General features: G+C 41.7%; 2 protein-coding genes across 6 annotated transcripts in view; one reads left to right on the top strand and one right to left on the bottom strand.

Annotated features, from left to right (window-relative positions):
- Positions 1-292: 292 nt before the first annotated feature.
- On the top strand, positions 293-13,993 carry LOC142089822 (beta-1,4-galactosyltransferase 3-like). 2 transcript variants are annotated; one of them, XM_075166827.1, is made up of 7 exons: positions 293-356; positions 475-928; positions 7,964-8,199; positions 9,069-9,259; positions 9,821-9,943; positions 12,288-12,392; positions 13,316-13,993. In XM_075166827.1, exons 2-7 carry the CDS (start codon positions 691-693, stop codon positions 13,473-13,475), a joined length of 1,053 nt encoding a protein of 350 aa, XP_075022928.1. In that variant the 5' UTR covers positions 293-356; positions 475-690; the 3' UTR covers positions 13,476-13,993. The 2 variants fall into 2 exon arrangements, with proteins under 2 accessions (XP_075022928.1, XP_075022938.1); XM_075166837.1 differs by lacking the exon at positions 293-356 and having other exon boundaries at positions 364-928; positions 13,334-13,993.
- Positions 13,994-14,631: 638 nt separating this feature from the next.
- The window catches only part of B4GALT4 (beta-1,4-galactosyltransferase 4), a 29,097-nt gene continuing 17,710 nt past the window's right edge, over positions 14,632-26,018 (bottom strand). For all 4 annotated transcript variants that reach the window (XM_075166794.1, XM_075166812.1, XM_075166783.1 and 1 more), the window contains 4 exons: positions 22,525-22,712; positions 18,689-18,811; positions 16,124-16,228; positions 14,632-15,678 (listed from right to left, as the gene is read on the bottom strand). In XM_075166794.1, the coding sequence (XP_075022895.1) occupies positions 15,537-15,678; positions 16,124-16,228; positions 18,689-18,811; positions 22,525-22,712 (558 nt within the window). In that variant the 3' untranslated portion in view covers positions 14,632-15,536. The remainder of the gene's footprint in view (positions 15,679-16,123; positions 16,229-18,688; positions 18,812-22,524; positions 22,713-26,018) is intronic.

Here is a 26,018-nt window from a genome sequence, read left to right as displayed (position 1 = left end):
CCGGAAGGCGGGAGGGGGTGCTCGCGCGGGCTCCCCCGCATGCAAACCGCGGACGCCAGGCGCGGGGCGTGGCCGCGGTGGCGGCTGCGTGACGGTTGAGCGGAAACCGCCGCGCCGCCGGCGGGGCGAGGGCGCTCACTTCGTCACCCCCGGCTGGGGCGGAGCGGGGGAGGTCGGCCTGCCGGGAGCCTCCCGGGGGGTTACAGACGAGCCTGCCCCTCCGCTTCGCCCTGCCCCGCGTGGGCCGTCTCGCCCGTGTTCCGCTCTGCCCCCGGGCGGGCGGTGGGTCCTCTCCCGGAGCCGCCCGGGCGTGCTTCTCGCGGTTGCCTCTGCCTCAGAGAGCTTGTCCCGAGGGGGTAGGCGTAAGGGTGTGGGGAGGGCGGCCGCTGCGCCTGTGCTGCTCCCTGCCGGGCTTGGGTGCCGCTGCCCCCGTGGCTTTCTGCGTGGGCTTGAAGGGCTTTTTCTCTCCTTCAGTCCGGCTTGCAGAGCTTGGAGCGGGAAGGGGTGGTTTGGCTCAAAGCGCCCTGACGAAGCCGTGCTGGAAGAGCAGGCTGCCGCCTCAGAAAGTTTGAAGAGGAGGAGGAGGAGATCGGGCGTGCACAGCGATGTAGCCCTGAACGTAGACCGGCAGCCCCGTGGAAGGCAGTTAAACTCCTCACCGGTCTGATTCCAGAGCATGGGCTAAAAACTATGTCCCTCTCTCGTGTCGAAAATCCTTGTTTTCTGCTGTTTCTGTTTGTCTTCCAAGCAATATTTATCCTGATACTCTACCGAGGTGGACCTTCAAATGTGTTTCGTGGGTTTTTAGACTCGCATCAGATTCTGGATTACTCAAAAACTCACGATGTGTATACAAACCTCAGCTTGTTTACTCAAGCTCCTGATGAAGAAGCTATGCCGTACTGCTCAGTGCAGTCACCAATATTTGGTAGGTATAAACTGGTGGTGTTTGAAATAGCTGCTTTAGTACGTGATAACGCTGAACACTTTGTAAATGTAAGTTGTGTATTTTTCAAACTTTTCCACTTTAAAAGTGTATACTGATGTAATACACTGACAAAACTTTCTTGTGTTAATGAACTCCTTTTTATTGGCTATACGAGGAAAAGTGTTTTACTGACCTAAAAACCTACGATGTTAAGGATTTGGCTACATAGAGATTGTAGAACGAGTGAAAACAGTGCGTGGTGTTAATACCAAGTTAGTAACACTTTTTTTTTGTGGTGGGCCTGTATAAAATGTGCCAACGGTTGTACTTTGGTAACTGCATAATTTTGACTTCTGACTCATTGTAAATCCTGGGTTCTTTGTCTCAGCCTTATATCAAGCCTGTAGTTCAATATAAATTGATTAAGTTGGCTTTAAATATCGTTTGTATGAGAATGTAGCTTGGCATCTTGCTCTTCGTGGTGATCTTTTTGGCCTATGATTGTTATGAGTCCTTTAGACTTAGAAACTTCTCCTTTAGACTTAAAAGTCTGGTCACAGGTTAATTTGTATTTACGCTAGGACCAAATTAGAGCTGATCCTAGAGGCAGCATTGATCTAGCTACTGCACTACTAAACCAGTTGAGAAACTTTAAGTAAATACGAAGTCAAACCCATAAAACAAGTTTGTTGGTAGTAAAGCGGTGTGTCTCTGGTACTAGTGAATCAGTTCCACTCAGCCAGCCAGGAATGGATGAGTTCTGTAAGCACGCACTTAGGGCTGGTTTGGGGATGCCTACTTCTTAGAGTACTGTGTAGTAAGTTATCCTTGTCTGGTTTTCCGTACTGCACGGGTTTCTGCATATCTAAGGCTTGCATCTAACTAGTCTGGGAGCACTACTTGCTAGTTGCCCTGCTGTTCTAGGAAGGCTGATCACGACACGTGGAGCAGAGTAAGAGCAAATGGCTGACCTTGGTTCACAGGTGGAAGTATTGTTGAAAGCTAGTGCTGTGGTTACTCTTGTGTCAAGTTGCTTAATGAGGTTAGAGAACTCTGCTGGGATGCTTTGGATGAGCCTTTTTAGACTGCAGTCTTTGTAATGATGCTTGTTCTTTTGGGAAGTTTTCTTCCCCTGTTGCTCAAGTTAAATGAAATTCATGCAGTATGTATGATGAAATTGTATGATAACTTCTGGGTATATGCTTCAGCATTCGCCTTGGAAACAGTTCCACTAAGTAAATACTGAAATATTAGTAGTACAGAGCCTTTTTGCACAGGTGCCAGTTGTAATGGTCTTAGTGCAGTCTCTGTTCATTACTAGCTACAGCCCATCAGTTCTTTTGGGAAGCTACAATTCTGTGTTTCCAACTTAACTGCTGTATTTGAAAAAGCACAGCAGAAATGTGCCTGCACCCTACTTGTCTCCACTACTGAGGAGAATCCGCTGTCCTGAAAAGCGGATGAGAAAATGAGAACGCTTTGGTCTCAAAAAAAAAAAAAAAAAAAAAAAAAAAGGAAAACAAACCAACCTAGGTGCAATTGTGTGCAGCTTACCTGCAAACCATCAGATAAGTAAGAGTAGTGACGTATATGGAGGAGGCAGACGCAGGATAAAATTACACTAATCAATGCTCTTAGAGCTGTGAAATCTTTTTAAGACCTCGTCTTCTGCCCATCCCTGAGAGTGCTGAGAACAGAGGGGATTGGCCTGCATGGGGTACTTGAGAGCTAAAATGAAAACATAATGTTAGTTATAGACAGAAACAAACAGTAAAGTTGCCTGGGAGAAAAAAAATATGAGGCAAAGTAATTGTGAAAGTTTTGCTGCATAAAAAATTGGAGTTGAACATATGAAGCATTGTTGCTGTGAAACACAAATCATTTGGAGCATTGATACAGATTCAGCTTAAGAAAAATGAGCGCTTTGCTACAACTTAGCTTATACTTGGTGATATTTCCCTTTAAACATAAGAAGTAAATTATTCCTGCTGGTATTACTATATGCCAGCTTCTTCTGTGTGTTTTTGTTCCCCCCCCCCGCGAGAAATGCATCCTACTCAGCAAGGTACTTGCCCTTTATTTTATATGTAATGGGCACGTATGAACAGATGTTTAAATACTTTATAAATGCCTTGATTGGTTGTTATCATCTTCTCTCATGGGACTGATCTCTCTTGGAAGCGTTATATCAGAAAGAATGATGCCTTTTAATATTAATTTCATGAACTTCATTAAATGAGATTTCAAATCAATTCTTGAGGACTCCAGTCTCCAATTCAGAGCTGGTAATAAGTCACTGTGTCCACTCCAAAGCGTGTTAAAGTAACTGGAAGAATGCCAAATGGCTTAAATGGTTTCTGCATCAGGGCTTTTATGAAGTGCAGCACTTTTTCCACTTATGTATATAGTAGATCATTTCGATAACTATTTGAATGTAAGATCAGCTTGCAGCTCATCTGTCTTTTTCCTACCTCCTGAATCTACAGCATTTTGGTTCTTCCAGGGCTGTGGAGTGAGAATTAAAGTATAATTGCTAAAATCTCTGCCTTGGAGGAATTAGGCTCTCGCTGACTAATGTTACTTTTTTAGCCCTTAGTGGTGTCCGCTGAACCTTTTGTGACTGACAACATCAAAAGCATTGTACTAAATATTCAGTGTCTTCATTAATATTGTGAATAAATTACTCAAGTTCCCTTAAAGGTTAAAGTTTTTACACAAATAACGAGTTGTCTGTTTCCTCCTTCTGTGTTTCTGGAAAAAGCAAACTGTTTATATGCTAGAGTTGTACTTATTCAAACTTAACGAAGTAGCGTTTAAATTAAAAAATCTGACTTTCTCACGTTGCATGCAAGATGTGTTGTTTGTTTCAGTTCATCTTTTCCTCTTACCAGGAAGAAGCTTGATGCTAGATGACTCAGGGTTTTGTTTTTTTTTTTAAAGAGGTGCCTTGCTTCATGCATGGTGTGTGCTGAATGAGTTGGTTTGGCCCTTGAGGACTTTAATAGTTGAAAGTTCTGTGTGTAATTCTGCTGTTTTAACTATGCTCGTGCTACGGAAGAATTTTTTTCCAAGCCCTTCTTATAGTAGTTTCTCCCTTTCACTCCCATCTGTCATAACCTTTTCATGAGTGTGACCATCTGTTGTGGTAATGAGTAGCTGCTGCTGCATTTCCTAATGGATGCTCTCCTACTAAAGTTTCTTCTCTTGGATTTGAAGACAAGTAAAAAAGTGCTAATGCTGAGATTTATTTTCAGCTGCAGTAGCGGCAGCTTTGTATTCTGTCATTAGAAACTGGTGCTTAAATTAAGGCTGTTGGTCTGCCTTTTTTTTTTTTCTTTCATTCGAACAGTGGTAGAATTATACAAATATGATTCTATTAATGTAGTGTGTGGTGCTGCACTTCCTCAGTGAGGTATTCATCCATGCTACTGTTCCCATTTGTTCAGCTTGTGTAAGTTCTGCTTATTCTGGTTGAACTCAGTAATTATAGCTGCTAACTCTAAATGTGTAGCAAGGAGTTTAGAAGCCATGTAGTTTCTTTCTTAAGATGGGATAGATCTGGTCAAAATCAATAGATCCCCGATAGTCAAAGTAAAGCAAGCAGGGAGTATGCTGTCACTAGCACCAGCTAACAATACAGACAGGGAATTGTGAGTTTTGACTCCACACACTGAAGTTTCATATTAATTCAACACCCTCTGTGTGATGGTACAGGCACAGAAAGAGCTTAGGAACCAGGCTACGGAGAAATCGCTTGGATACTTCAGGGTGTTGATTCTGTACCTTGTCTGAATTGGGATCCCGTGCTTTCTAGCATGTCTAAGATGGGCTTTTCCTCCTTTCCCAAAGCTGTGTTTTAGCAGTTTTATTTTTCCCTATTTTGTCCAGCCTGCAACTGCTCTGTTCACAACTGGGATTTAATCAGATTACAGTGCATTAGCCTTTTGTTAGTTGGGCAGGAAGGAGACCTGAGAGCCAGAATTTAGTTCATAGCCAAGAAGTGTAGGGCAGCCAGAGGTTTTGGGGGTATAAGTCACAGTTAAAAGCTGACAATTTCAAATGACAGCTTTAAGTAGGACCAACAATTCTCTGCAGGCCATGCTACCCAAAGACAAAACATTTTTTTGCACCAGAAGCCTGTGAGGCAAGCTGTTGGTTTTTGTTTTGGTTTTGTTTTGTTTTTTAAATAGCTATAAATAAGTTTTTCTTCTATAGATAAAGAGGGTATAACTTCTTTTTTCTGTGTTTCCTTGGCATATGGAGCCAGGCAGCTCAGGAGAACATGACATCTTGAAAAACCTGAAAAATGCAGATATTACCCTCATGAATCATATGCTTGGGTATGGAAGGAGACAACAGGAGTGAAATTATTGCATATTATCTTACTCACACCCTTATGTTCAAATTTAGATTTGATTCTTTTGGAATGTAAGGATTATCACTACAGAATCTTACTCTGCAATACAAAGAGCTCCGATTATATTATAGAAAACAAAACCCTGCCTTTGTGGGAGAACAAAAGGGATTAATTCCCTTTCTTATATTTTCCTTGGAACAATGATCTGGAGTTGAAATCCAATCTGAATATAACATTTCTTTAGCAAGCTCCAGTTGTTGTCAAATCAGTGGTTAATGGTGCTTTAGTTAAAAGATCTGATATTCAGGGAGTTCATAAATCTAAAAAGGAACATAAATTACAGGTTGAAAACAATGTTGGACTGAAATGTGGTGGTCTTAAAGGCAGAACAGGAAGCTGTGCAGAAGTAGATAATAACATCATAAAATCTTAACAATAAACGTGACCTAGATTCTTGGGCCCCCAGCATGATTCTCTGAAGAACTACTCTTCTGTTTCAGGTACAAAAGTTGGCAATGTACTGCAGTTTCCTACTGAGGGTAACAGTGAAAATCAAATTCCCCCTGTGTTTTAGATACTTAGGGAAGGATTGAAAAGGGATACTTAAGAGTCAGCTATTGCAAGATCTTGCTGACAAGCAAAATTCAGGTTTTCCTTTTAAAAACAAAGACCAACCAACCAACCAGCAAAAACAAGCCATGAAGTGGGATTCACAGCGGCTAGACCTTTTTGACAGTGTGAGGAATGGGATCAGTGGCTGTTCAGACCGGCCTTCAGGAAATGCCATTATGTGTGTTCCTTGAGGAGGAAGAAGAGACACATCGAGTATAGGTTTGCCCATCAGAAATGTGAGGTATACTAACTTCCACATGCTGTCTGAATGGACAGCTTGAATCTTATGCCAAATTTAGCCCCTAAGCCTTGTTAGTGCTCAAAAAACCCAAACAAAAGAGTGGAGGGATGTTGCTTCCTTTTGTGTCAGTGAAACAGGATGTGGGTGAACACAGGCTCAATTTTTTTCATCAGAATTGTAGCAGAGATTTGAAAGTAGGATGGGCTGGAAGAAGTATCTTCTGGACTCACCTGCTTAAATACTTAATTAGCCTTAAGACGCACCTGTACTTTTCCCTGCTCAAATGAAAGCTACTACATACCAGGCCTAAATATTTGCTCTTTCTCTCTCAGGCTCCACTATCAGAAGTTTTCTGAGAGAATAATTTATTTCAGTCGTTTAAGAGGGAGTCTGACTTAAAAGATACTGAAAACTTGCTGTAAGACAGCTGTAGGATTAACTATGAGCTTGGAAGGAGAAGAAAAACTTATTTATAGCTATTTGAAAAACAAAACAAAACCGAAACAAAAACCAACAGCTTGCCTCACAGGCTTCTGGTGCAAAAAAATGTTTTGTCTTTGGGTAGCATGGCCTGCAGAGAATTGTTGGTCCTACTTAAAGCTGTCATTTGAAATTGTCAGCTTTTAATTGTGGTTTAGGTAAAGGTTTCTTCCTAATTCATTTAAGTAATAGATTTTAATCTTGTTCTGCATTTGTGCTTTATTTCCTTAGAAGTTGATAGTGGTTGGAAACCACTAAGACACACCGATTTGTGTATAAATATAATTCTTCTGCTAGTTCTGGAACCTTTTCTCACTACCCAGAAGGACAGGCATTTAAATAATTGAAGAATTTGTTTGTTCATATTGTTACAATATAAGACCTGTGTTAAAATGGTGATTGACACTTTATAGTGATTTTCTTACTTGGGGCTTGTCAAGCTTCTTCCATCTGAAGAATGGAAGAATTCAGATAAAACTGCAGAACTATTTTTTTTTTTAATTAGGTAAAAACTGTTAAACATACTGGATATGTTTTGCATTTCAAATCGAGGTGCTGAGTAAAGAAACGATCATATGCAGTTTCTTTTGTTACCCTGCGCCTGTTCCTGAAAATACGTAACATCTCTCTTCTTCCTTCTCAGTTGTGTCATCTGCTTCCCCCAAAATTTTGAAGTACTGCCTGTTTATCACTGTGTATCACAAGCCCTTGTGGCATGTGATTATAACATCAAATTGAACTTGAAACTTTTTTTACAATAAAGCTAATGTTTCCTAAAGCATTTGTATTCATCCAGGCTTTAAACTATTTCTCCCCCAACCTGCTGAATATCCCTTTGGACATCTTTGTCCTTGAATCTCGCCTGAAAGGGGCTTAGAGACTTTTTCCATATGGGTCGCAAAAGCAGATATGTCTGTTTATCTTGATTCATTTTCAACACTATTCTTAACAGTGAAGACATGTATTCAAGGATCCCATCTAAGCAACACAAGACAGGAGGTTTGCTTGTGTAGTAGGGAGCCAAAACGAGGAAAAAGCAAGCTGTGCAAGAGCCTGGTAAGGCTTGCTGGCTGTGCCGGGACTCGGGATGCCTCTCTGGCAGGTTGCCTGCTGGCCTGGTGCTGAGCCTGGCACCCCATGGTGTGGAACTGTGGGTAGGTGACCAGCAGGCAGTGGTGGAAGTCATCATGTGGGCACATCTGCATGGCGTTAACTGTTCTGTGCTAGGCTAGGGCTGATGTCTTAAGTAGTAAACATATGTAGCTAATATGATAGGTTTGAATGAAGGTTGAGAAATATCACTGATCTGACTTTTTTTTTTTCTTTTTTCTGTCTCTCCTTACAGTTGGTCCGTTAACCATTACCTTCAGGATGCTCCCTAGTGAGAGAATGATCATCAAAAAAAATCCTTTTGTTCAGTCTGGTGGCCGCTACAGGCCACCTCACTGCTTGGCCCGCTACAAATCAGCCATCCTTGTAGCCTACAGGAACCAGGAGAAGTACCTTCACCACCTTCTCTACTATCTTCATCCTTTCTTGCAGCGCCAGCAGCTCAGTTACAGTATCTACTTGATTCAGCAGGTAAATCTAAATCAGATGTGCCTGGTGGTGTAACTGAGCTTCCCAGTTAAGGGTTAGGTTCTAACCAAGAAATATGAATCTTCTAACGTGGAAGTATGGTTTTATGCATGGGTTTAGAGCAGGTCAGTACATGCTGTCCCATCTCCATGGCTGCTAATGATGGAAATACCATATCATTTGTCAGGATCATCATTCTGCTATTTTTTGTCTTCTAGAGGGATAAAGTTGTCATTAAGTGGTGACTTGTATTTTCGGCTGTTCAAGAGTTGAATGTGGTTTGTCTGTAGCTTGTCAGTGTGGCTACTGAGCAAAACTGTTGAGACTAAATGCTAAAGGGAAGTTGGGTATTTTTAGTCTGTATCAAATAAAAACATCTGGCTTGACCCTGCTGTGGGCCAACATATGCAGGCCAAACAGCCATTTTTACCTAACATGGACAGATGTTGCAAAAGATCAGTGGTGAGAGAGCAAGTTTTGGATTCATTAATTAAAACTGATAGTTGATTGGGAGGGAGAAGAAGCTTTTTGTTTGACCAAGATCTGTTTTCTCATTTCTAAGCTTTAATAAGCAATAGTCAGGGCAAAAGTGTTGATGTGCAGATGTACACCTGAGGATTGACTTACTGGTCTCTTAAAACTTAGCTTTCTTCAGGTGCCCAGTGTATGTAGCCCCTGACACAGCAAAGCTTACAATTGCTGAGAATACTGTGAAGAGACTGGGTGAAATTTTCAGAGCCTGGGGCATGAAATTTGCAGCCAGTATTGGTTCATTCCAGTGTCATTCAATTGAATAAGGCTTTTTTACTAACATTTTCATTGAGTTATCCTCTTTGTTGTTTTGGTGAAGAAATGTAGGTTTTCTTTTCCAGGTGGGGAATGGTACATTTAACCGAGCAAAGCTGCTTAATGTTGGTGTCCGGGAAGCCCTGAAGGATGAAGACTGGGACTGCCTTCTCCTGCATGATGTGGACCTAGTACCTGAGAATGACTATAATCTCTATGTTTGCGATGAATACTATCCCAAGCATATGGCTAGTGCCATGGACAAGTTTCAGTACACGTAAGTGCCTCCATTTGGTTTGAATGTATGCATCCTAATTGGTTCACTTTCTGCATAGAAAGTATGAATGGGGACAGTGAAAGATACAGCCTTTGAGAGGTTTTCTGTTTGTTAGTTTTGCACTAGTGACTTCCACAGAAAAGGGTATTCTTGACCTAAGCATGCGATCTTGAACAGTTCCTTGCCTGCAGTTTCCTGTTCCACTGTTCGCTCAGCTTGGAAAATGACTGGCAGGTTTCTGTTTGCCTTTCCTTCCAGAATAAAAGGATAGGGTGGGAATTATTGGATCATGTGGAAGATGTGTGATAGGATGCAGGTATTTTGAACTAACCCAAGATGTGAATTTCACAACCAGCTTTTCTTTGGTCTGCTGGGGGGCGGGGAGGGAATGGAACATGATAGGAATTACACTGGTTTTGCTCTTTTGGGTTTTGGCATTGTCATGATAGTGTCTGTAAGGTATGCAATTAATATATGTGTGAATTGGATCACATTGTTAGTTTGTGAAGAACTGGTATTAGCCTTCAATATTAATGCTTTTTTTTTTTCTTTCTCTTTTAGTCTGCCATATAAGTCCTTTTTTGGGGGTGTATCTGCTCTGACTCCAGAACATTACATGAAGATGAATGGGTTTCCGAATACATACTGGGGCAGCAGTGGTGAAAATGATGACATTGCTACAAGGTACTAATGCATGGGACAGGCTTAAAATAGAACCAAGCTGGCTAGTGAAACATGTAGCATTGCACTACGAAAGGAACTAAGATGTTGTTCCTTAATGTGCTTGCAGTATCATTATAATCCAAAATGCAGTTGGCATTGAGAATAGTTAATGTCAGAAGATGCTCGGAATCTATGAATCCTTGTGTGCTGGGAGGACAAATTTTTCCTCAGAGTCTGGAGGGCAGAATGTTACTTCACATTCTCGTGCCTTCAGTCACTCTGGAGTGCGTCCAAGGGGTTATAACCAGCAGTAGTTGACCAGTGACTCCATTGACATGAACAGCCCCAAGGGAAGGAAGGAACCTGCAAGCTTGACGAATAAGAAAAACCAAGGAGGTACTTATTAATTCTCAGACAGTTGGGAATTTAAGTTATGTTGGGCATCTAGGTTGCTCCAAGTATTATCTAATCACCAATACTTGGAATTAAGGAACACAAGGAATTCTAACTTCTGTGGTCAGTGCTGGGTGATGGAGAAGCCTGTGTACTACTGTGAGTCAGTGACAGCAAGATCCGATGTTTTATTTTTTTCCTTGTAGTTCAGTTGCCATGGCAGCAGCATGCTAGAGAAGTGAATACAATGAGTTTAGTTCCAGGTACTCTGCCTAATGCGAATTCTTCAAGTACACAATCATGGCTGCAGCTTCTTTATGCAGCTTTGTAGTTGCACTGTGCACCTTCGTCATCCTGCACTGAGGCAAGCTCATGGGGAGTTTATAAAACTAAACTGACAATAAAGGCCTTGTGTGTTTTTTGGTCTTGCACAGTGTGACAAGTTACAGAGTTTTGGAGGAATGTTCTGTTCAAGGACTGTAGGAGCTTCTACAAAGCAGTATTCTTCTGGGAATTGAAAGTCAAATTTTCTAACATATAATTCTTCCTTTTCCTTTCAGAAAAAAGGTAACTAAAAGAGTATATGATTGTTAGAGATTCAGCATATACTAAAGGAATGGAATGCTAGGAAAATAGATCTTTAAATCAAACACTACAATGCTGGGTCTATTCAGCTGTTCTTAGTACAGCTTAGGCATCTAATGTGGTTTTCAGTACCAGTGGTAGAGTCATGCCAGTTATGCATAAAAGTGCACTTCCTTACAGAAATCTCTTAAGGCAAGTAGGTTATGTAGATCCCAAAATAGCCCTTTCTTGAAAGGAAGTAAATCATGTGTTGTTTCTCTGAAAACTTACACTAATGATTGGCAGTGTTCTGGCCCATAGGTACATGGAGGCCATGGACAGTACCTGTTAATGATTTATTCACATACTGAAGTCTCAACCTGCAGAAGTTAGGAATGAGCTGGCTATTTTTGAATGGCCAGCTTGATGCACCTACTGGGTCTCAGTCTGAAATAATAGTATGTCATACTGTCAATGAAGTGTTCTAATAATTTGATGGTTCTAGACTAACAAATATTTTCAGTTCTGTAGCCTCTTTCAGCTTTATAACATTCCTGCTTCAGCGTAACTTGCTGCTGTACCAGATCTCAGCAGAAGGCAATCAAATGTTGCAAACATGCTGGTTCTATGATCTCAGTTGAGCAAACATTTATTCTTACATTCACAGGAATTTTCTCAGCGTAAGAGCTGCCCTGTGATAACGGAGGTTTGCTAGCCCTAGCACTATTACAGGCACTTTTTATTGGTAAACTAACATAGACGCCATCAGCAATGGGTTGCCTGAAAGTCACCCAAAATGCTGTTTTTAGGAGCTCTCTTCTGGAATTCTGAGCCTTCAGTTCACTTTTTTCTTATCTAACTGTTCTGCAGCTGAGCAGCTCACATTTGTTTGTCTGGTGCCTGTATTTATCACTAATCTTTTATGAAGCCAGTCCTCTAATCAGGCCAGCTGAATGAATGGCACTTCTCAAAGAACAGAGGGAGGCTTAATCTGGATTGGCTTCCTTTCAGAAACTGCAAGTTTGGGTTTGTTTTGGTTTTTTTAAAGTTTAGGTGGTGGACCTCTAGGCAATAAAAGCTCTGCTCTTATACGGAAGTGAAAATAATGCTCAATTGTCAGAATCATGGGAAATGCTCTGTATGCTGTTGTTCATTCCCTGCTTGCTATAATCCTCTCTGTACCCTGTTGAAGCACATTGCAGCTGGGAGCTTTCTGGCCCAAGCCTGGTTAGAACCTGCTAGAGAAGGTAATGGTGGCACTGTGGTGTTAAACTTGCTCCCTTCAGTTTCTACACTTTGCTTTGATTGCATTAACACTGAAAATCATCTCTGACTTTGAATTTCCCTCTAACTAACCTAGAAATGGCATCTTTATGCCTAAGCAAACATTTTGTTTGTTGTTTTAAAGGATTCAGTTAGCAGGAATGAAAATAGTCCGGACATCACCTCACCTTGGACGCTACAAAGTGATGGACTACAATGAAGAGACAGAGACACAAGAGCCTTGGAGAAGGTAACTGTTCTAGAGGGAGGGGGGCAGGTAGGAGGCTACTCCTTGCCTTGTGGCAGGTTGACTGTTACCATCATCTTCCTCAGAACAGGCAGTAAGTATACCTAATGTTTTTCTGCTTTAATGTGGCCCCTAGTCAGTTTCAACTGAATCGTTCTGCTCCTGTCTCTGCATTTGAAGGGTTTCTCCTAGTTTCCTACTTTTTTCCTATTGTTAAGGACTCTTGCTAGCTAGGAAGCTAATGCATATCAGACTTAAGCATCACATCATTCAAGGAATGAAACTTTAAAAAAAATGGGGAGAGTTCAGTTTGAAGAGGCACCTTGTTACAACTTCCCTATAATAAAAACTTGCTCTTCAATCTGTATGGATGTACAATGTGCCATTAAAATAGTGGAAAGCAGCATTCTAGTTCAAAGACATGAGGAAGGTGCTATGAGCGACCTTAGCAAAGGCCCAGTTTTTACATGACAGAGCTGGGGGAGGGTGTTGGGTCAAGTGTGGTGGAGGCTTCTCATACTGACAGTACAGACTTCCCTCTATCATCTCAAAACTCAGGTTTCCATAACAACCCTTAAAACCTACCTAGAGCAGCCTGTGCACACCATTGCTGCAAGCCTCTGTGTTGCACTCCCAGGTCTCTCTAAGCTGCTGCCAGTTTCTTGGTTTTTCAGACTGTAGTTGCTACCTCGCTGGTCTCCCAGTCCAAATTGTCTTCCTTGTTTAGAATACTCAGCATGAACTTATTCTAATCTGTTTAGTCTTACAAAATGCCTTCTCTCTCTCATCTGTATTACATGAGAAGAATTTTCTTGGGGCTTTTCTGCTAGCAGCTTTCATCTGCTAAGCCCTTGCCCCCTCTGGAAGTCTGTTTCTTCTGCAGCTTCAGCTGCAAACAACATCTTCGTTCTTCTGTCTAACTGCAGGTTTTCTTTCTTCTTCAGGCCTACTTCCCGACACAACACCAGAAAAACATGGAAGGATGATGGAATGAATTCGTTAGAGTTCAAGCTCCTTTCCAGGACAAAGCATCCTCTTTATACCAACATCACTGTGGACATTGGATATGTTCCCCCATTTTCTTAAGAGAATGAAAACGAGCAGAGTTTGGGCTCAGCATGGCAGCATGCATATGGGTATTCAGCCTCTACCTCCTGCACCACCTGAGACTAATCCTGTTGACCTTCATGCATTTTACTTTTCTTCTGACTTTAAGATTTAGAAGAAAAACCTCATCAACAGGCTGCAGCTTACTGTAAAACTTGTCAAACCACAGTAAAACTAACTACTGAGGCAGACCCACCTCCCAGCCCTTGGGGATCAAGTCTCCTTGACAGTAAGTTGACCCAAGTTTTCTGGAACCTTTGTTTCACAGGTGGATAGCCCTGTCCTGCTTTGTACTTAAGTGTTAATTGGGATGCAAGCCATTCTGTCAGACAGGCCTCTGAAGTGCTGTATTTTGCAAAAGTATTGAAGCCAGTTACAGTTCTGTAAATATCTTTTGTGAATTTGAGTGAAATAAAGTTATGTGTTCAGGTTAAGATTTTCTAGAATATTTAATAAGACTGTAATAAAGGAGAAAGTTGCCCTGATACCAGACAAAACCAGAGCTTAAGGCCTTGTTTTTCTCTGGCCCGATCCATCGGTGTTTAAATGTTTTTATTGTAGCTGTAAGTAATTCAGGCCAAATGGGACCTGAGGCTGTCATCTAGTAGGGAAATTAATTAATGTTTGAGCAACAGCTGAAATACTAGATTATCTTTCAAGGTTGATCTATCTTCAACATAAAATACTAGAGGAAAATCTGAGTCAAACATGTCCCTGGCAGGAATGCATTTGTCCTTACCTGCCTGTGAGACTGACACAGTCTGCCCAAGACCCTCCCTTTTCTGTAACCTTCCTTTCTCTATAAAGCCAGTCAATAGTACTGCCTACCAGGTCCAGTTATTTTGCAGGCATGACACTGGGTGCTTTTGCTTGTTACTTGTAGATACTAAGATTCCCTGTTCACTGAAAGGCAGCATTTATCCCACTAACACCTAAGAACTTACTTAAAGCTTCAGCCTTCTCTACAGTTGGAATAATGTGTCAACCAGCTAGAGAACCATTCTTCAATACTATAGTAAGCAGAAGTTGCTTTTTGTCTTGCAATTCTTAAGTTATTGTGTCCTAAAAGAAACTCTCCCACCCCATACCTCCAAGGGATGCATATCCAACAAGCAGGTGTGAGGACAGTTAGGTATAATGCAGTAAGGAAAGTGCTCTAATTGAGATTTTAGCAGAAATCCTGCAGCATACTGGATCAGCTAGTTAACCACAGACTTCCAATCTTCTCAAAGAAGAATCACAAATAATAATAGCCTGGGTATCTATACAAATATGCACTCTAACAGTGTGGCCCAAAGCATTAACAAATGTGGACAGCAATTTCTTTCCATCTGACATGCTGGCCACTGCATTTCTCTCCAGAGTAACACACAACCTGCAGCCTGCTGCAGAACCGAGACTTTCATTTTGCCACAGGACACTTCAGCAGTCCCACAGCAGGGTGAGCTGAGCTCATGAAGGACAAGAGAAGCCTTTTGAATTCAATGGAGTGTATTTGTTGAGAGATTTTTAACATCTCCTGATCTATTACCATTATTGCCCTTCCCTCACACATACGCAGCTTTTCCTCAGGCTGGAAAAAATTAGCTTTTCTCAGCAATTTTGTAATTGGTGAAAATTCGTGTGCTTTTAATGAGAAAAGACTGGCCCGTTCCTTTTGAAGTCATGGAAATGTTGGCAGTGTTAAGCTGCCTTCCCCCTACAACAAATAAGAAGTTTAGGAATAGCTGCAAGAACAAAATTTTTTTTCAGGAGACTTAGTTCAAGTCCTTCCACTGGACCAGCCCAAACAAGGACACTTTTGCAAACATCCCAGCAAAAAGTGCATAGAAGAACACAAGGACCTGTCTCTTGGGTCAGTCCCTAGCTCCAGTCCTCACAAAAGGAAACTCTCAACCAATCAATTACATGCTGTGAAGAAAAACTTTCTTCTGTGCTACTGAAGTACTCTTTCAAGCAGAGTGCCAGGAGTCATCTGCTGTAATAGCAACCACAAACACGATCTGTTGCCATTCCCAATAGGCTGTATGGTGTCCACCCTTATGAGATCTTTGGCTCCATGCTGAAATCCACTGTGATGTTGACGTATAAAGGGTTATGTTCCACTGAGAGCAGTTTATATGAACAAGAGTTCAGTCCATCCATTTTCCATGTTCTAGATACCTGACGTAGAAGCTTCATCCTGAGGACAAAGAGGAGAAAATCTTCATTGACATGCATAGGAGAGGAGTTTTGAGCTCCTTCCCACTACTAGTAAACTTAGAGGCAGAGCTACAGCCGTTCGGTATCTACTGGGAATGTAAAGTCATGCTTTTCCCATCTTCAGCAAGGACAATCAGACATGGGGAAAAGTGTCCTTTGGTTTAATCTCTGAAATTATATAGTCAAATCACATCCATGTAACTATAACTTTGGAAGTTTCTAAGGAACATCACCCAGTTGATTCTAGGCAGATCTCATGTGCAACAGCTGCCAGCTGTGAAGAGTGGTGTCACAGGGATGTCCCCCAGCGCCTCTGGGTACAACAAAATGCCTGCTTGGCCTAGAGCAAAGAACTTGGCCCCCAGGTGCCTGGCTCCTAGCCACACACCGAGACAATGCAAGGTGGAACAGTGTTCTTGACTCACCTCTCTCCATTCTCCTCATTACCATGGTCTCGTTTGTGGAAGATCATCGTATACCTGGCTACATCAGCAGATGGCCTCACCACTCTCATCTTCTGCATCTCAACCCTGGGAGAAACAACAGTGCCATGAGCAAGTCATCACCTATAAGTAAGCTCTCAAGGAAAAAAAAAACACACATTTGGAGACTTCATCTCTTGCAGATGTCATCGAAGCAAGTACAGAGAACTGTAGGAAACTCATCTTCACCTCTTCCACAACCCATTTTGCCAGAGAAATGGGGCTCAGAGTTGTGTTTCTGGAGAACAGGTCCAATAGAGTGACAGATACCCCTTTCTTTTGAACAGAAGCAGGTAGCTACTACAGAAGAGGTCACGTAGAGCTTTAAGCACACATTATACAAGAGTACATTTAAATTAGTATCATCTGGTCTAGTTTCTACTGCCCTATATTAAACCCTAGGAGGTCTGTAGCAAGATTCCACACATTTTGCAACAAGTTCATCTCAACTCCTAGCCCCTATACTTGATAGTTCTCCACTTTAAAAAAGCATGTTTTCTTTTTTAATAGTTGGCAGATAGCTGTAAAATTTTTATTCGTTGACATGACATGAAGAAAATTTTCTGAGAACAGTGCCAGAAACACTGAGCCCCATGCATGGATTTAAGTGTCTGACATCAGGTACTTGATTGGAGCTTTTGGCCTTGAACATCTGTGGAGCACAACAATTTTGTTCTGTCAGCAGAAAGGGTTAACTTCATGACAATGGAATTAAGGAATAGCCCAGGTCTGCTAGTCACATCAGCAGCTGAAAGAGCAATAGGAAACCAAGAATTGAAGAAACTGAGCCCCTACAGCTTTCCAATGACTGTTTGTAGCAGTAAATTACCAAACAAATACAACAAATGATCTGAAAAGTCTCTTTGTGATGCACACCTGAGGAAGGGGCCGAAAAAGAGACCATCACATTTAGCATAAAGGCAAAACAGCAGGACCTAAGAGTACCCCAGCCCACAGTTCTTGAAGATACTGAAGGGGATGCTGCCATCTGCTGTCTTCGCACAGGAAGGCTGCAAGGATCTCTCCGTGCAACCCACCCAGACAGCAAGCTTCCCATTACCTACCCACTGCACACTCTGTAACCAGCCCAGTCCAAGATCTACCCAAACGGAAAGGCATGAGCCAAGTCCAGTTGCAGTGTGCGCTCTGGGTCGTACGATTTGGTTTCCACACCAAGACCACAACAGCTGCAAAGTTATGAGGTGCCATACACAAGCAAGCATCACTTTTGATTCCAACCACTTGCAAACATTGTGGACACCCTCAGTAAATCCTGCTGATCTGCTGCACAGCTGGTTCTCTGCTGCCCACAGGAACATTTGAAAGAACACCATTGTCACCTCTGTTCGCTCATTAGCTGTGACACTTCTCAGGAAACTGAGGAGCAAGATGGTACCAAGCCATCCCCTACCACTATAAAAGCCAGCTCCCGAGAGGTCACAGAGAAGTTGGTGTCTCTAGCTAGGGGTAGGGAGGGGAAAAAAAAAAAAAAAGTTGTGATTAAGAAGGGACAGAAATCCATGTCGCTGTAGACCTTTTAGATTTCTTGAGATACAGGTGACTGATCTGCTGAACTGACACAGAGAGGAACTTTCAAATGAAGGTTTTTAACTTTAACACACTTAATTTCACCAGTTTAATATCACCAGGGGTTTGAATTTTATGCTCCCCCAATGCTTGTTTGCATATTTAAGCAATTGAAAAGGATAAACACTTAAGAATGACAGAGTATACACAAGTTACAAATTGACAGGCTCTGCCAGCAGAGCTTGCAGGGTTGTGGGGTTTTTTCACTAACAGCAATGCAGGATTAGAGGTTTCCTCCTTGGCAAAGGGCAAAAGATCAACATAAAAGTTTTGTTGACTTCTTTGTCCCACTAAACCTCTCAAACTAACAACTTTCTCCTACTTTGACAGGCACATCTGCAAAACTAGTTTTAACAAGAGCAAAGGGCATATGCATATACATGCAGTCTTTCTAAAATTCAAGTTATTCACTATCTTAACTATCATCACTACCACCCACATACAAATAAAGCCCTGCTTGGTGTAAATCATGGTGGTCAATTAATGCAAAAAACCCAATCCCACCAAAACCAAAACGCTCTCTTGCAAAGTATGGAACTCAATACATTTGTGTCTCTGGCAAATCCAGACTTCAATCTTCTTACTTTGGTTATGACCGATTTCCAAGCAAGAATACAAATACTGTGTGGCCAAGACAAAAACAAAACAAACCAACCAAAAACCCCACACCCAACCAACAATGCTGTCAGGAGGAGGACCAGGTCTCATGCATGCCTAACCTTTTCAAAGGGGAAACTGTTCAAGAACTACATCTCACACTCCAAATCCCCATTGCAATACTGTTTTGAATTGAAGGCTCCTGTAGTGTTCCACCTTTGGAGGCTAGGTGTGAAGTCACACCAATTTTTTTTATTTTTTAAAACCAATGCCTCCCCCTCTCACACCCATTTCCCTCTAGCCTTTTATTTATTTATTTATTACCTGATTCGAAGGTCGTCATCTTCTCCACCCCAACCCCAGTAGTTGTTAGAGAATCCGTTCACCTTGGAAAACTGATCTCTTGTTAGAGCAGTTACACCTCCAAAATATCCCTGGTACCGTAACCTAGAAGTACACAAGAAGAGAGAAGGAAGAATTAAAAGTCAAGTTCTACCAACAATGAAAATATCACCCTGAAACTCTGGATCTAGACCTGTCTTTCACAGACTGAAGGGTGCACAGATCCATGAGGTAGGTCTTGTTCTCTTCCTCTTTTCACAAAAAGATGGTGATTTGCTTTAGGCCAGAACTCTCCAACTGAGAGAATGTAGCCTTCTTCAATAGTTTCTCTCTCTCTTTACACGACTCCCTGTGCCAGTCAAAAAGGCACTTTACCTCAAGGACTCTGATGAATAGAAAAGGAACAAAGCTACGCACTAACATAGTGGAAGCTTTGCAAGCCATCGACTATCTTAGCGCTGAATCTGAAAAACTTGGAATGAAATCAGATCACAGCAAGGGGGCATGCGCTATGGGATATCGCAGGACCAATTCCAAGGTAAGGTACAGTGCAAGTTACTTAGTAACCTAAGGTAATGGAGTTCAGCTCTGAAGGAGATCAATTTCTAACTTCTACCTTCCTTCTCCTGGAAACTGCATCTACTTTAAAAAGGTGTTTACATACCATGTTTATTTATCTTCTTATACTTATCTATCTTTTGCTAGTTGCTTTTTATGATAGCTTCCTCTTTCCTGGCCCTTAAGGTAAGCGTTACAAGACAGCCTCTACTACATTGCCACTGCCACCTTCAGAGGTGATGTGCAACATGGCTGCAGATTGCATTTTGATTTCTAGACGTATGTGAATCTAAACAGATGAAGAAATTGCCAGGGCTAGAAAGTATCCATTAGGGTAATTTGCAAAGGGGCAATGCTTATTATTATTTCTGGTTTACCATGAATCTAATTTAAAAGCATCAAAAAAAACCCCCAAAAAACAACACACAACCTCCCTCGTAGACTATTTTTCCTGTCATAGCATCACAGGAGAATTGCAGAGGTTGGAAGAGGCCTCTGGAGGTCAGCTAGTCCAACCCCTCTGCTCAGAGCAGGGTCTGCTAGAGCAAGTTGCTGAGGACCATTTCCATTCAGGTTCTGAGCATCTCCAAGGATGGAGATTCTACAACCTCTCTGGACAGCCTGTTCCAGTATTTGACCACTCTCGCAGTAAAAAAAAAAAAAAGCTTTTTCATATGTTTAAATGGAATTTCCCGTATTTCAGTTTGTGCCCATTGCCTTTTGCCTTTCACGGAGAAGGGTCTGGCTCCACCTTCTTTACTCCCTTCCGTCAGGTATGTATACACATTTACAAGATCCCCCCTGCCTTCTCTGCTCCAGGCTGAACAGTCCCAGCTCTCTCAGACTCTCTTGACATATCAGATGCTGCGATCCCTTAATCATCTTCCTGGCTCTTCTCTGGACTCGCTCCAGTATGTCCACGTTTTTATTGTGCTGGGGAACCCAGAACTGGACACAGCACTCCAGGTATGGTCTCAATGGTCCTGAGTAGAAGGGAACAATCACCTCCCTCAATCTGCTGACAACACCCCTCCTAATGCAGCCCAAGATGCTACTGGTCTTTATCATGAGGGCACATTGCTGGCCCAGATCCTTTTCTGTAAAGCTGCTTTCCAGACAGTTGGCCTCCAGCATCTACTGGTGCATGGAGTTGCTCCTTTCCAGGTGCAGGACTCTGCATTTCCCTTTGTTGAACTTCTTTAGATTCCTGTTGGCCACATTCTCCAGCCTGACAAAGTCCCTGGTACATCAATCACCCCTCCAAGATTTCTATCTTCTGAAAACTTGCCGAGGGTGCAATCTGCCCTATTGACCAGGTTACTAATGAAGATACTAACCAGGACCAGCCCTGGTATCAAACTCTGGAGTAAACCACTAGTGATTGGCCTCCAGCCAGGCTTTGCTCCAATGATCAGAATCCTTTGAGCCCAGCAGTTCTGCCAGTTTTCAGTCCATCTCACTGTCCACTTACTAGTCCATACTTCATCACTTTGTCAACGGGAATGTTATGGGAGACAGTGTTGAAAGCCTTCTTAAGTCCAGGTAAACATTATCCACTAATTCCTCCCTCGCCCACCAGGCTAGTCAAATCAGAGAAGGCTATCAGGTTGGTCAGGCATGACTTATGAACAGATTTGCTTCATCACCTTCCCAGGGATTAAAAGGTGACGTTGACAAGCCTATAGTTCCTCAAATCCTCCATCTTGCCAGTCCTGAAGATAGAAGTGACATTCGTTTTCTTCCGGTCCTCAGGAACCTCCCCCACTCATCATAGCCTTTCAAAGATAACAGAATGGCCTCGCAGGTCACCCAACTGGGATTTCAACCTGTGGTCTCAGCTCAGTTTAGGTATCTATCTTGAGCTCAGGATCTGAATTCCTTCAGATGTATCCAGGAATTCTCTTGGAAGAAGAGCATTATTATCCCCACTTCACAGATGTGTAAACAGAGGCAGTGACACAGAAAAGAAAGGATGAATCTAATTCAAACCACCAGTATCCTAGTGAATACTGGTGCAGGGTATTCACAACACCCTAGTGCAGGGTATTCACACAAAAACATCTTGTCAGTGTAAGACTCTTTAAAGCCAAGGCTTAAAGCTAACTAACAGCTTCTTTCCACAAACAGGAGAAACCTGAGGAAATTGATAGTAAGACCACCCCTTAGTAAAAGCAAAAAAAAAAAACCACCACCATCTGCATGCTTAGCTAAGCTAAACACTTGCAGTAAGTAAGGCACAGGAGGTTAAGTAAAGCACCTCAAGCTTTGTGCCATGTTATTAGCCTGGATTCTACGTGCCTGTCAATTAACCAAAGCAATGTTTCTGTTGCTTTGGTGCATGACCATTCTACAGCCCTCAGCGTTCTCCGCAAGGCACAGTGCTCCAAAAACTTGTCACAAGCCTAGTTCATTTGTGCTTGTTCCCATTTTCACTGAGTAATCGGAAAGTGAATATTATTCTGTGTAAGAATTTGCACATCTCACTTCTTTCTCATATATTTAACAAAGGAAACCCAGAAGTGAAGCAGAGCTTTACTTCAAAGTACTCTGAGATCAGCTTTTGAAAAGTCCACTTCTAATTAATATTTAGAGCAACATGACATAAGAGGTGACTCTTGAAAAAAACATATTCAGTGAAACCACTCTAGTCATTAAATTCACCAAGCACAGGAGCCTTTTTTCTCTGAGGTGGACTGAACCTGCCTTTTCACTTTAAATTATTTATATCACACTATCACTTAGGGGACCCATTTAAAAATCAGAACGATCCTGTATTAGATGCTGTACAGCCAAATAATTAAAGGACAACCCTTTCCTTTGGCAAATTCTCACACTTGAGCTCTCAATATCAGAAGTTCCCTCTTCAATAGCAAAAGCTAAGTGGCAAGTTTTATTAGCACAATAGTAAGATCACACTGTCAAATCACAGGACCACAAGACTGCAAGTGTATTTCTAGCTTTGACAGAAGCTCTTCACACAACCTCTGTCACGTTGCTTTCCTTTCAAAACGTCCTTTACCTCACCCCAGAAACTATAATGATGACAATGATCATTCATACAGGTGACCATGGAGCTGACTTCAAAGCTGTCCGTACAGTTATCTTGTCAGAAGGTGCTCCAGAGAGGCAAAGCATTACCATCAGAAACCTGGTGTCAGGAGGAAGGGTAGATACCAGCATACAGCTCCATCAGAAGAGAAACATTACCAGTAACTTGGCATTTCCCAGTTGGTATTCTCTCCATATTCCTGGTTTCCTACCTGTATCCAGTATTGTTCCTGCCAACTACAAGGTGCTTTGGTTGTCTGTCACACATGTAAATGTTAAAGTCATTTTCTGGCACCAGATCCACATCATGGAAAATGAAACAGTCCCAGTTCGCTTCTTTTAGGGCCTCTAGGTATCCTACATTCAGCAGTTTAGCTCGATTAAATTTGGTGCTGCCAGCCTGTGGAAGAGAATGGAAAAAACATCTGAAGAAGGTGTCAAACCTTTTGAACCAGAACTGCTCCCAGGCATTTGTTCTAATTGTGTAGTTTGCAACCGCATTCGTGCGTCACTGCCTTTACAGCAGTAACTACACAAAGAGCTACCCCATAACATTAGATACAGCATCAGAGTGGCCAATGATGCAAAGTGTTTCTTCAGTCTCTACTTGTCATGAACAAACACAGCCAGGGTCAGGAGAGCCTATGGTTATCCGGGCACGAGAAGTATGCACGCTGTGTAATGCAATTTCACTGCTATTGCTGCTCCTGTCCTGGAGCTCCCATCAGGCTACATAACAAAAGAGATATCAATAAACAGTTCAGAAACTGGCACTCCATACAACTGTGTCAGTAAGGCTTATGGAAGTTTTAAAACAAAAAACAAACCACAAAACAAAACACACAACCAAACCAAAACAACACAACATTACTCCCATACTGATTGGTTTATAGATACCAGAGCACCTGCCACAGATGATTTATGCTTGTCCACTCAGTTTAGAAGATAGCAATGCTTGAAGAGTTCACTGTATTTCCTTAGGTCACACAGTAGATGGCAGAGTGGGAAATAAAAAGCAGGTCTCTTCATTTTTAACTCCTATCTATAACCTAATTACACTGCACAGGGACTCCCCCTAGCACAAAGCTTCACTTGACTTTTACGAGTCTTTGTTGTTTGCTTTTGCTGTAAGTTAGTGCATCTTTGCTTTCCAAAAATATCATTTTTCATCTTTAAGGTATACATATATATACACACACCTGGCAGTTTTTTAAGCTTACCATGTCACCATTCACTCCGGAGCAACAGGTGTGCTTATCTTGCTATTTATTTTTTTACTGGGCTATACACACATGCCAGCCTGTAGAAGGCTTTCTGCTTCTGAGGACAAGGCAGTGAGTTGCCTCAAGTTCCCACCTGGGAGTCAGAGGGTCAAGCCCTGTCCTCCCAGAAACTAACAGGACAGTCATTCTCCAGAGCTAGGAACCTGATGTATTTAAAAGAATAAAAAAAGCAATTTTCAAGAGAAAGGGGTCATTTGCTAGAAAGTGCCTGGACTGAAAGAGGCTCCATGGACGATGAGAAAGAAGTTGGCCTCCCCAGACTGAGAGAAGGTTAGCTGTAGCGAAAAGCAGTTGTATACAAAGCATGTTTTATCATTCTAAAAAGGAACACTTTGCTCTGAAGAAGCAATTTGTTCACCATCACTAACAGCCATCTGCTCCTGCACAAAGGTTTATGGGATTTATGGCTCCATACCTGCAGTTAGGAAATACAGCTCAGTGCCCGCTCTGAGAAATTGAGAGAGGGATAATAAATTGCTTCCATTCTCAGTAAGGGAAAGAATGCACTTTCCAAGAAAAATTTAGATACAATTCACCCAAGATCTATTATGTCAAATTCCTGACTTTTTTTTTTGGTTAACGTGTCCTGTATATGAAAATATCTGTCAGAAAATCTTCTCCTGATAATGAAAGCATAGGTTATTGAGTGAACAGAACAATTCAGATGACTGGTAAAGAACATACAGAGAACTTCACTTGTATTGGGTATCAAACCCAGCCTAGTTCAGCAGCAACATTTACCATCTGCTGCTCTTCTGTCTCCCCCACCAGTACCGTCAGCCACCACAGCCCACTTCCTGCACAAAATGTAGCCAAACGACAGTGAAAATTACTTTCCAGGAAGGGCAGTTTTCAATGTTAGACCACATACTGAATGAATAGCAAAGTTTACTCTCATCTTTTATTGAGGAGAGAATAATCCTCCTTTGTTTCTATGAAAGAAAAACACTGACCACAAGACAAACTTATGTTGGGAAAGAAGTTATTCACCCTTTATGGATTACAAACTCACATTTTTTTCAGCACTACACTCATGTATGCACACATTGTGCAGAGAAACACGATTTTCAAGATGTTACAAGTAGCCCATAAAGAAGAGATCTGGAGTATGCCCTTCAATGGCTCACTGAGAAAAATATAAAAGGCCCATTTCTTAATCTTCCTCCAAAGTAAACTCTGTGTATTTTAATAGTTAAATCCTGTTTTTAACTATTTCTTTCCTCAAAAGATACTTAAAACAACTAATGACATCACAAATGGAGAGTGAAAATGGATTTGCCGTAAAAGAGAGTTTTCACTTTCCAGTCTTTGGGTATGACTATCTACATGGAAAGACTAAGCAAAAGCTTCCAATCTTCCAGGTAAAAACTTTGATAGAACAAGTCCAGACTTGTCATTACTGCTCACATCAAATAAAAAGTAATACAGAAGTATGGAAGTTTTGACTGTTGTCATGTTAGCATTCTCCATCTCACATATTTCAATAAATAAAGAACATATGCCCATTCTCCCAATGATTTATTGCTAACCGCTGCTTGCTAGCTGGAGTGAGCCATTGACATGTAAAATTACCATATATACTAATGCAGAAAAAGAGCCTCAGTTTTTCCACTCTATGGGCCACATGACTCTAAACAATGAAAGAACAGTCTATTCCAACTGAAAGTATATACCCTGCCATGACTTTTGTTGCTGTTCTGCTATGCCATTGAGCAGAAGTGTAAGCTTTCACCTAGAATGCACTGCCTTACACTGGTTAACTGACTCTAACCTCTTTAAACAGATGGGAGGAGAAACTATATTAATTTATCACCTTTTTCTCCTGCTGTCTGAAAAATCTGTTTAGCGTCAAAGCAGAACACGTTAGTAGATGATAGTAAAAGAAAGCAAACAATAAAAGATCAAGAAAAAGACAGCATATTACAAAAGAGAAATCTATACTGCTTTTAGCTCATGTGACCAGAACATAAGCATCTTACATGAAAGACAGTGTGGCACAAGTCTGCATGCTCAAATTTTAGCCGCTGACTCAGAGGAGCTAGAAAGAAGGCAAATAAAGAAATCAATCCATCTTCAAGGAACCAAATGCTCTCCCATGACTACTTCTTCCCACAGCCCTTGCTGGGCAAGTAAAGCACCTACAAGCAGTAGCTGGCGTGTTTAGTTTGAGACAGCAGAAGTACAACCACATGATACACACAGCTTACTAAGCAAAACAGCCAGCAAGCAGATGGGAGAGAAGAGCTAGGTACAAACTGAGGCTTTTGATCCAAACAACTCCAAATTTAAAGACAGAAGACATGTCAGCCTAGTTATGTACGTGTATACTGCAAGAGAAGTGAGTGCATTAGTAACGCAAAAGATGCTTATCTTGAACGCTAACTCAGAAATAGTAAGTTACTTAGACCGAGAAATGGACACCA

Source organism: Calonectris borealis, chromosome 1 (genome assembly GCF_964195595.1).
Source record: "Calonectris borealis chromosome 1, bCalBor7.hap1.2, whole genome shotgun sequence".
NCBI classification, from domain to species: domain Eukaryota; kingdom Metazoa; phylum Chordata; class Aves; order Procellariiformes; family Procellariidae; genus Calonectris; species Calonectris borealis.
This window is presented reverse-complemented; position numbering and strand designations above follow the sequence as displayed.

Excerpts from the sequence above, each read along its gene's own strand:
- LOC142089822 (XM_075166827.1), top strand. The coding sequence starts at position 691 with ATGTCCCTCTCTCGTGTCGAAAATCCTTGTTTTCTGCTGTTTCTGTTT. Across the intron at positions 8,200-9,068 it reads GTATCTACTTGATTCAGCAG|GTGGGGAATGGTACATTTAA; the intron begins GTAAATCTAAAT and ends TTTCTTTTCCAG. Across the intron at positions 12,393-13,315 it reads ACACAAGAGCCTTGGAGAAG|GTTTTCTTTCTTCTTCAGGC; the intron begins GTAACTGTTCTA and ends GTCTAACTGCAG.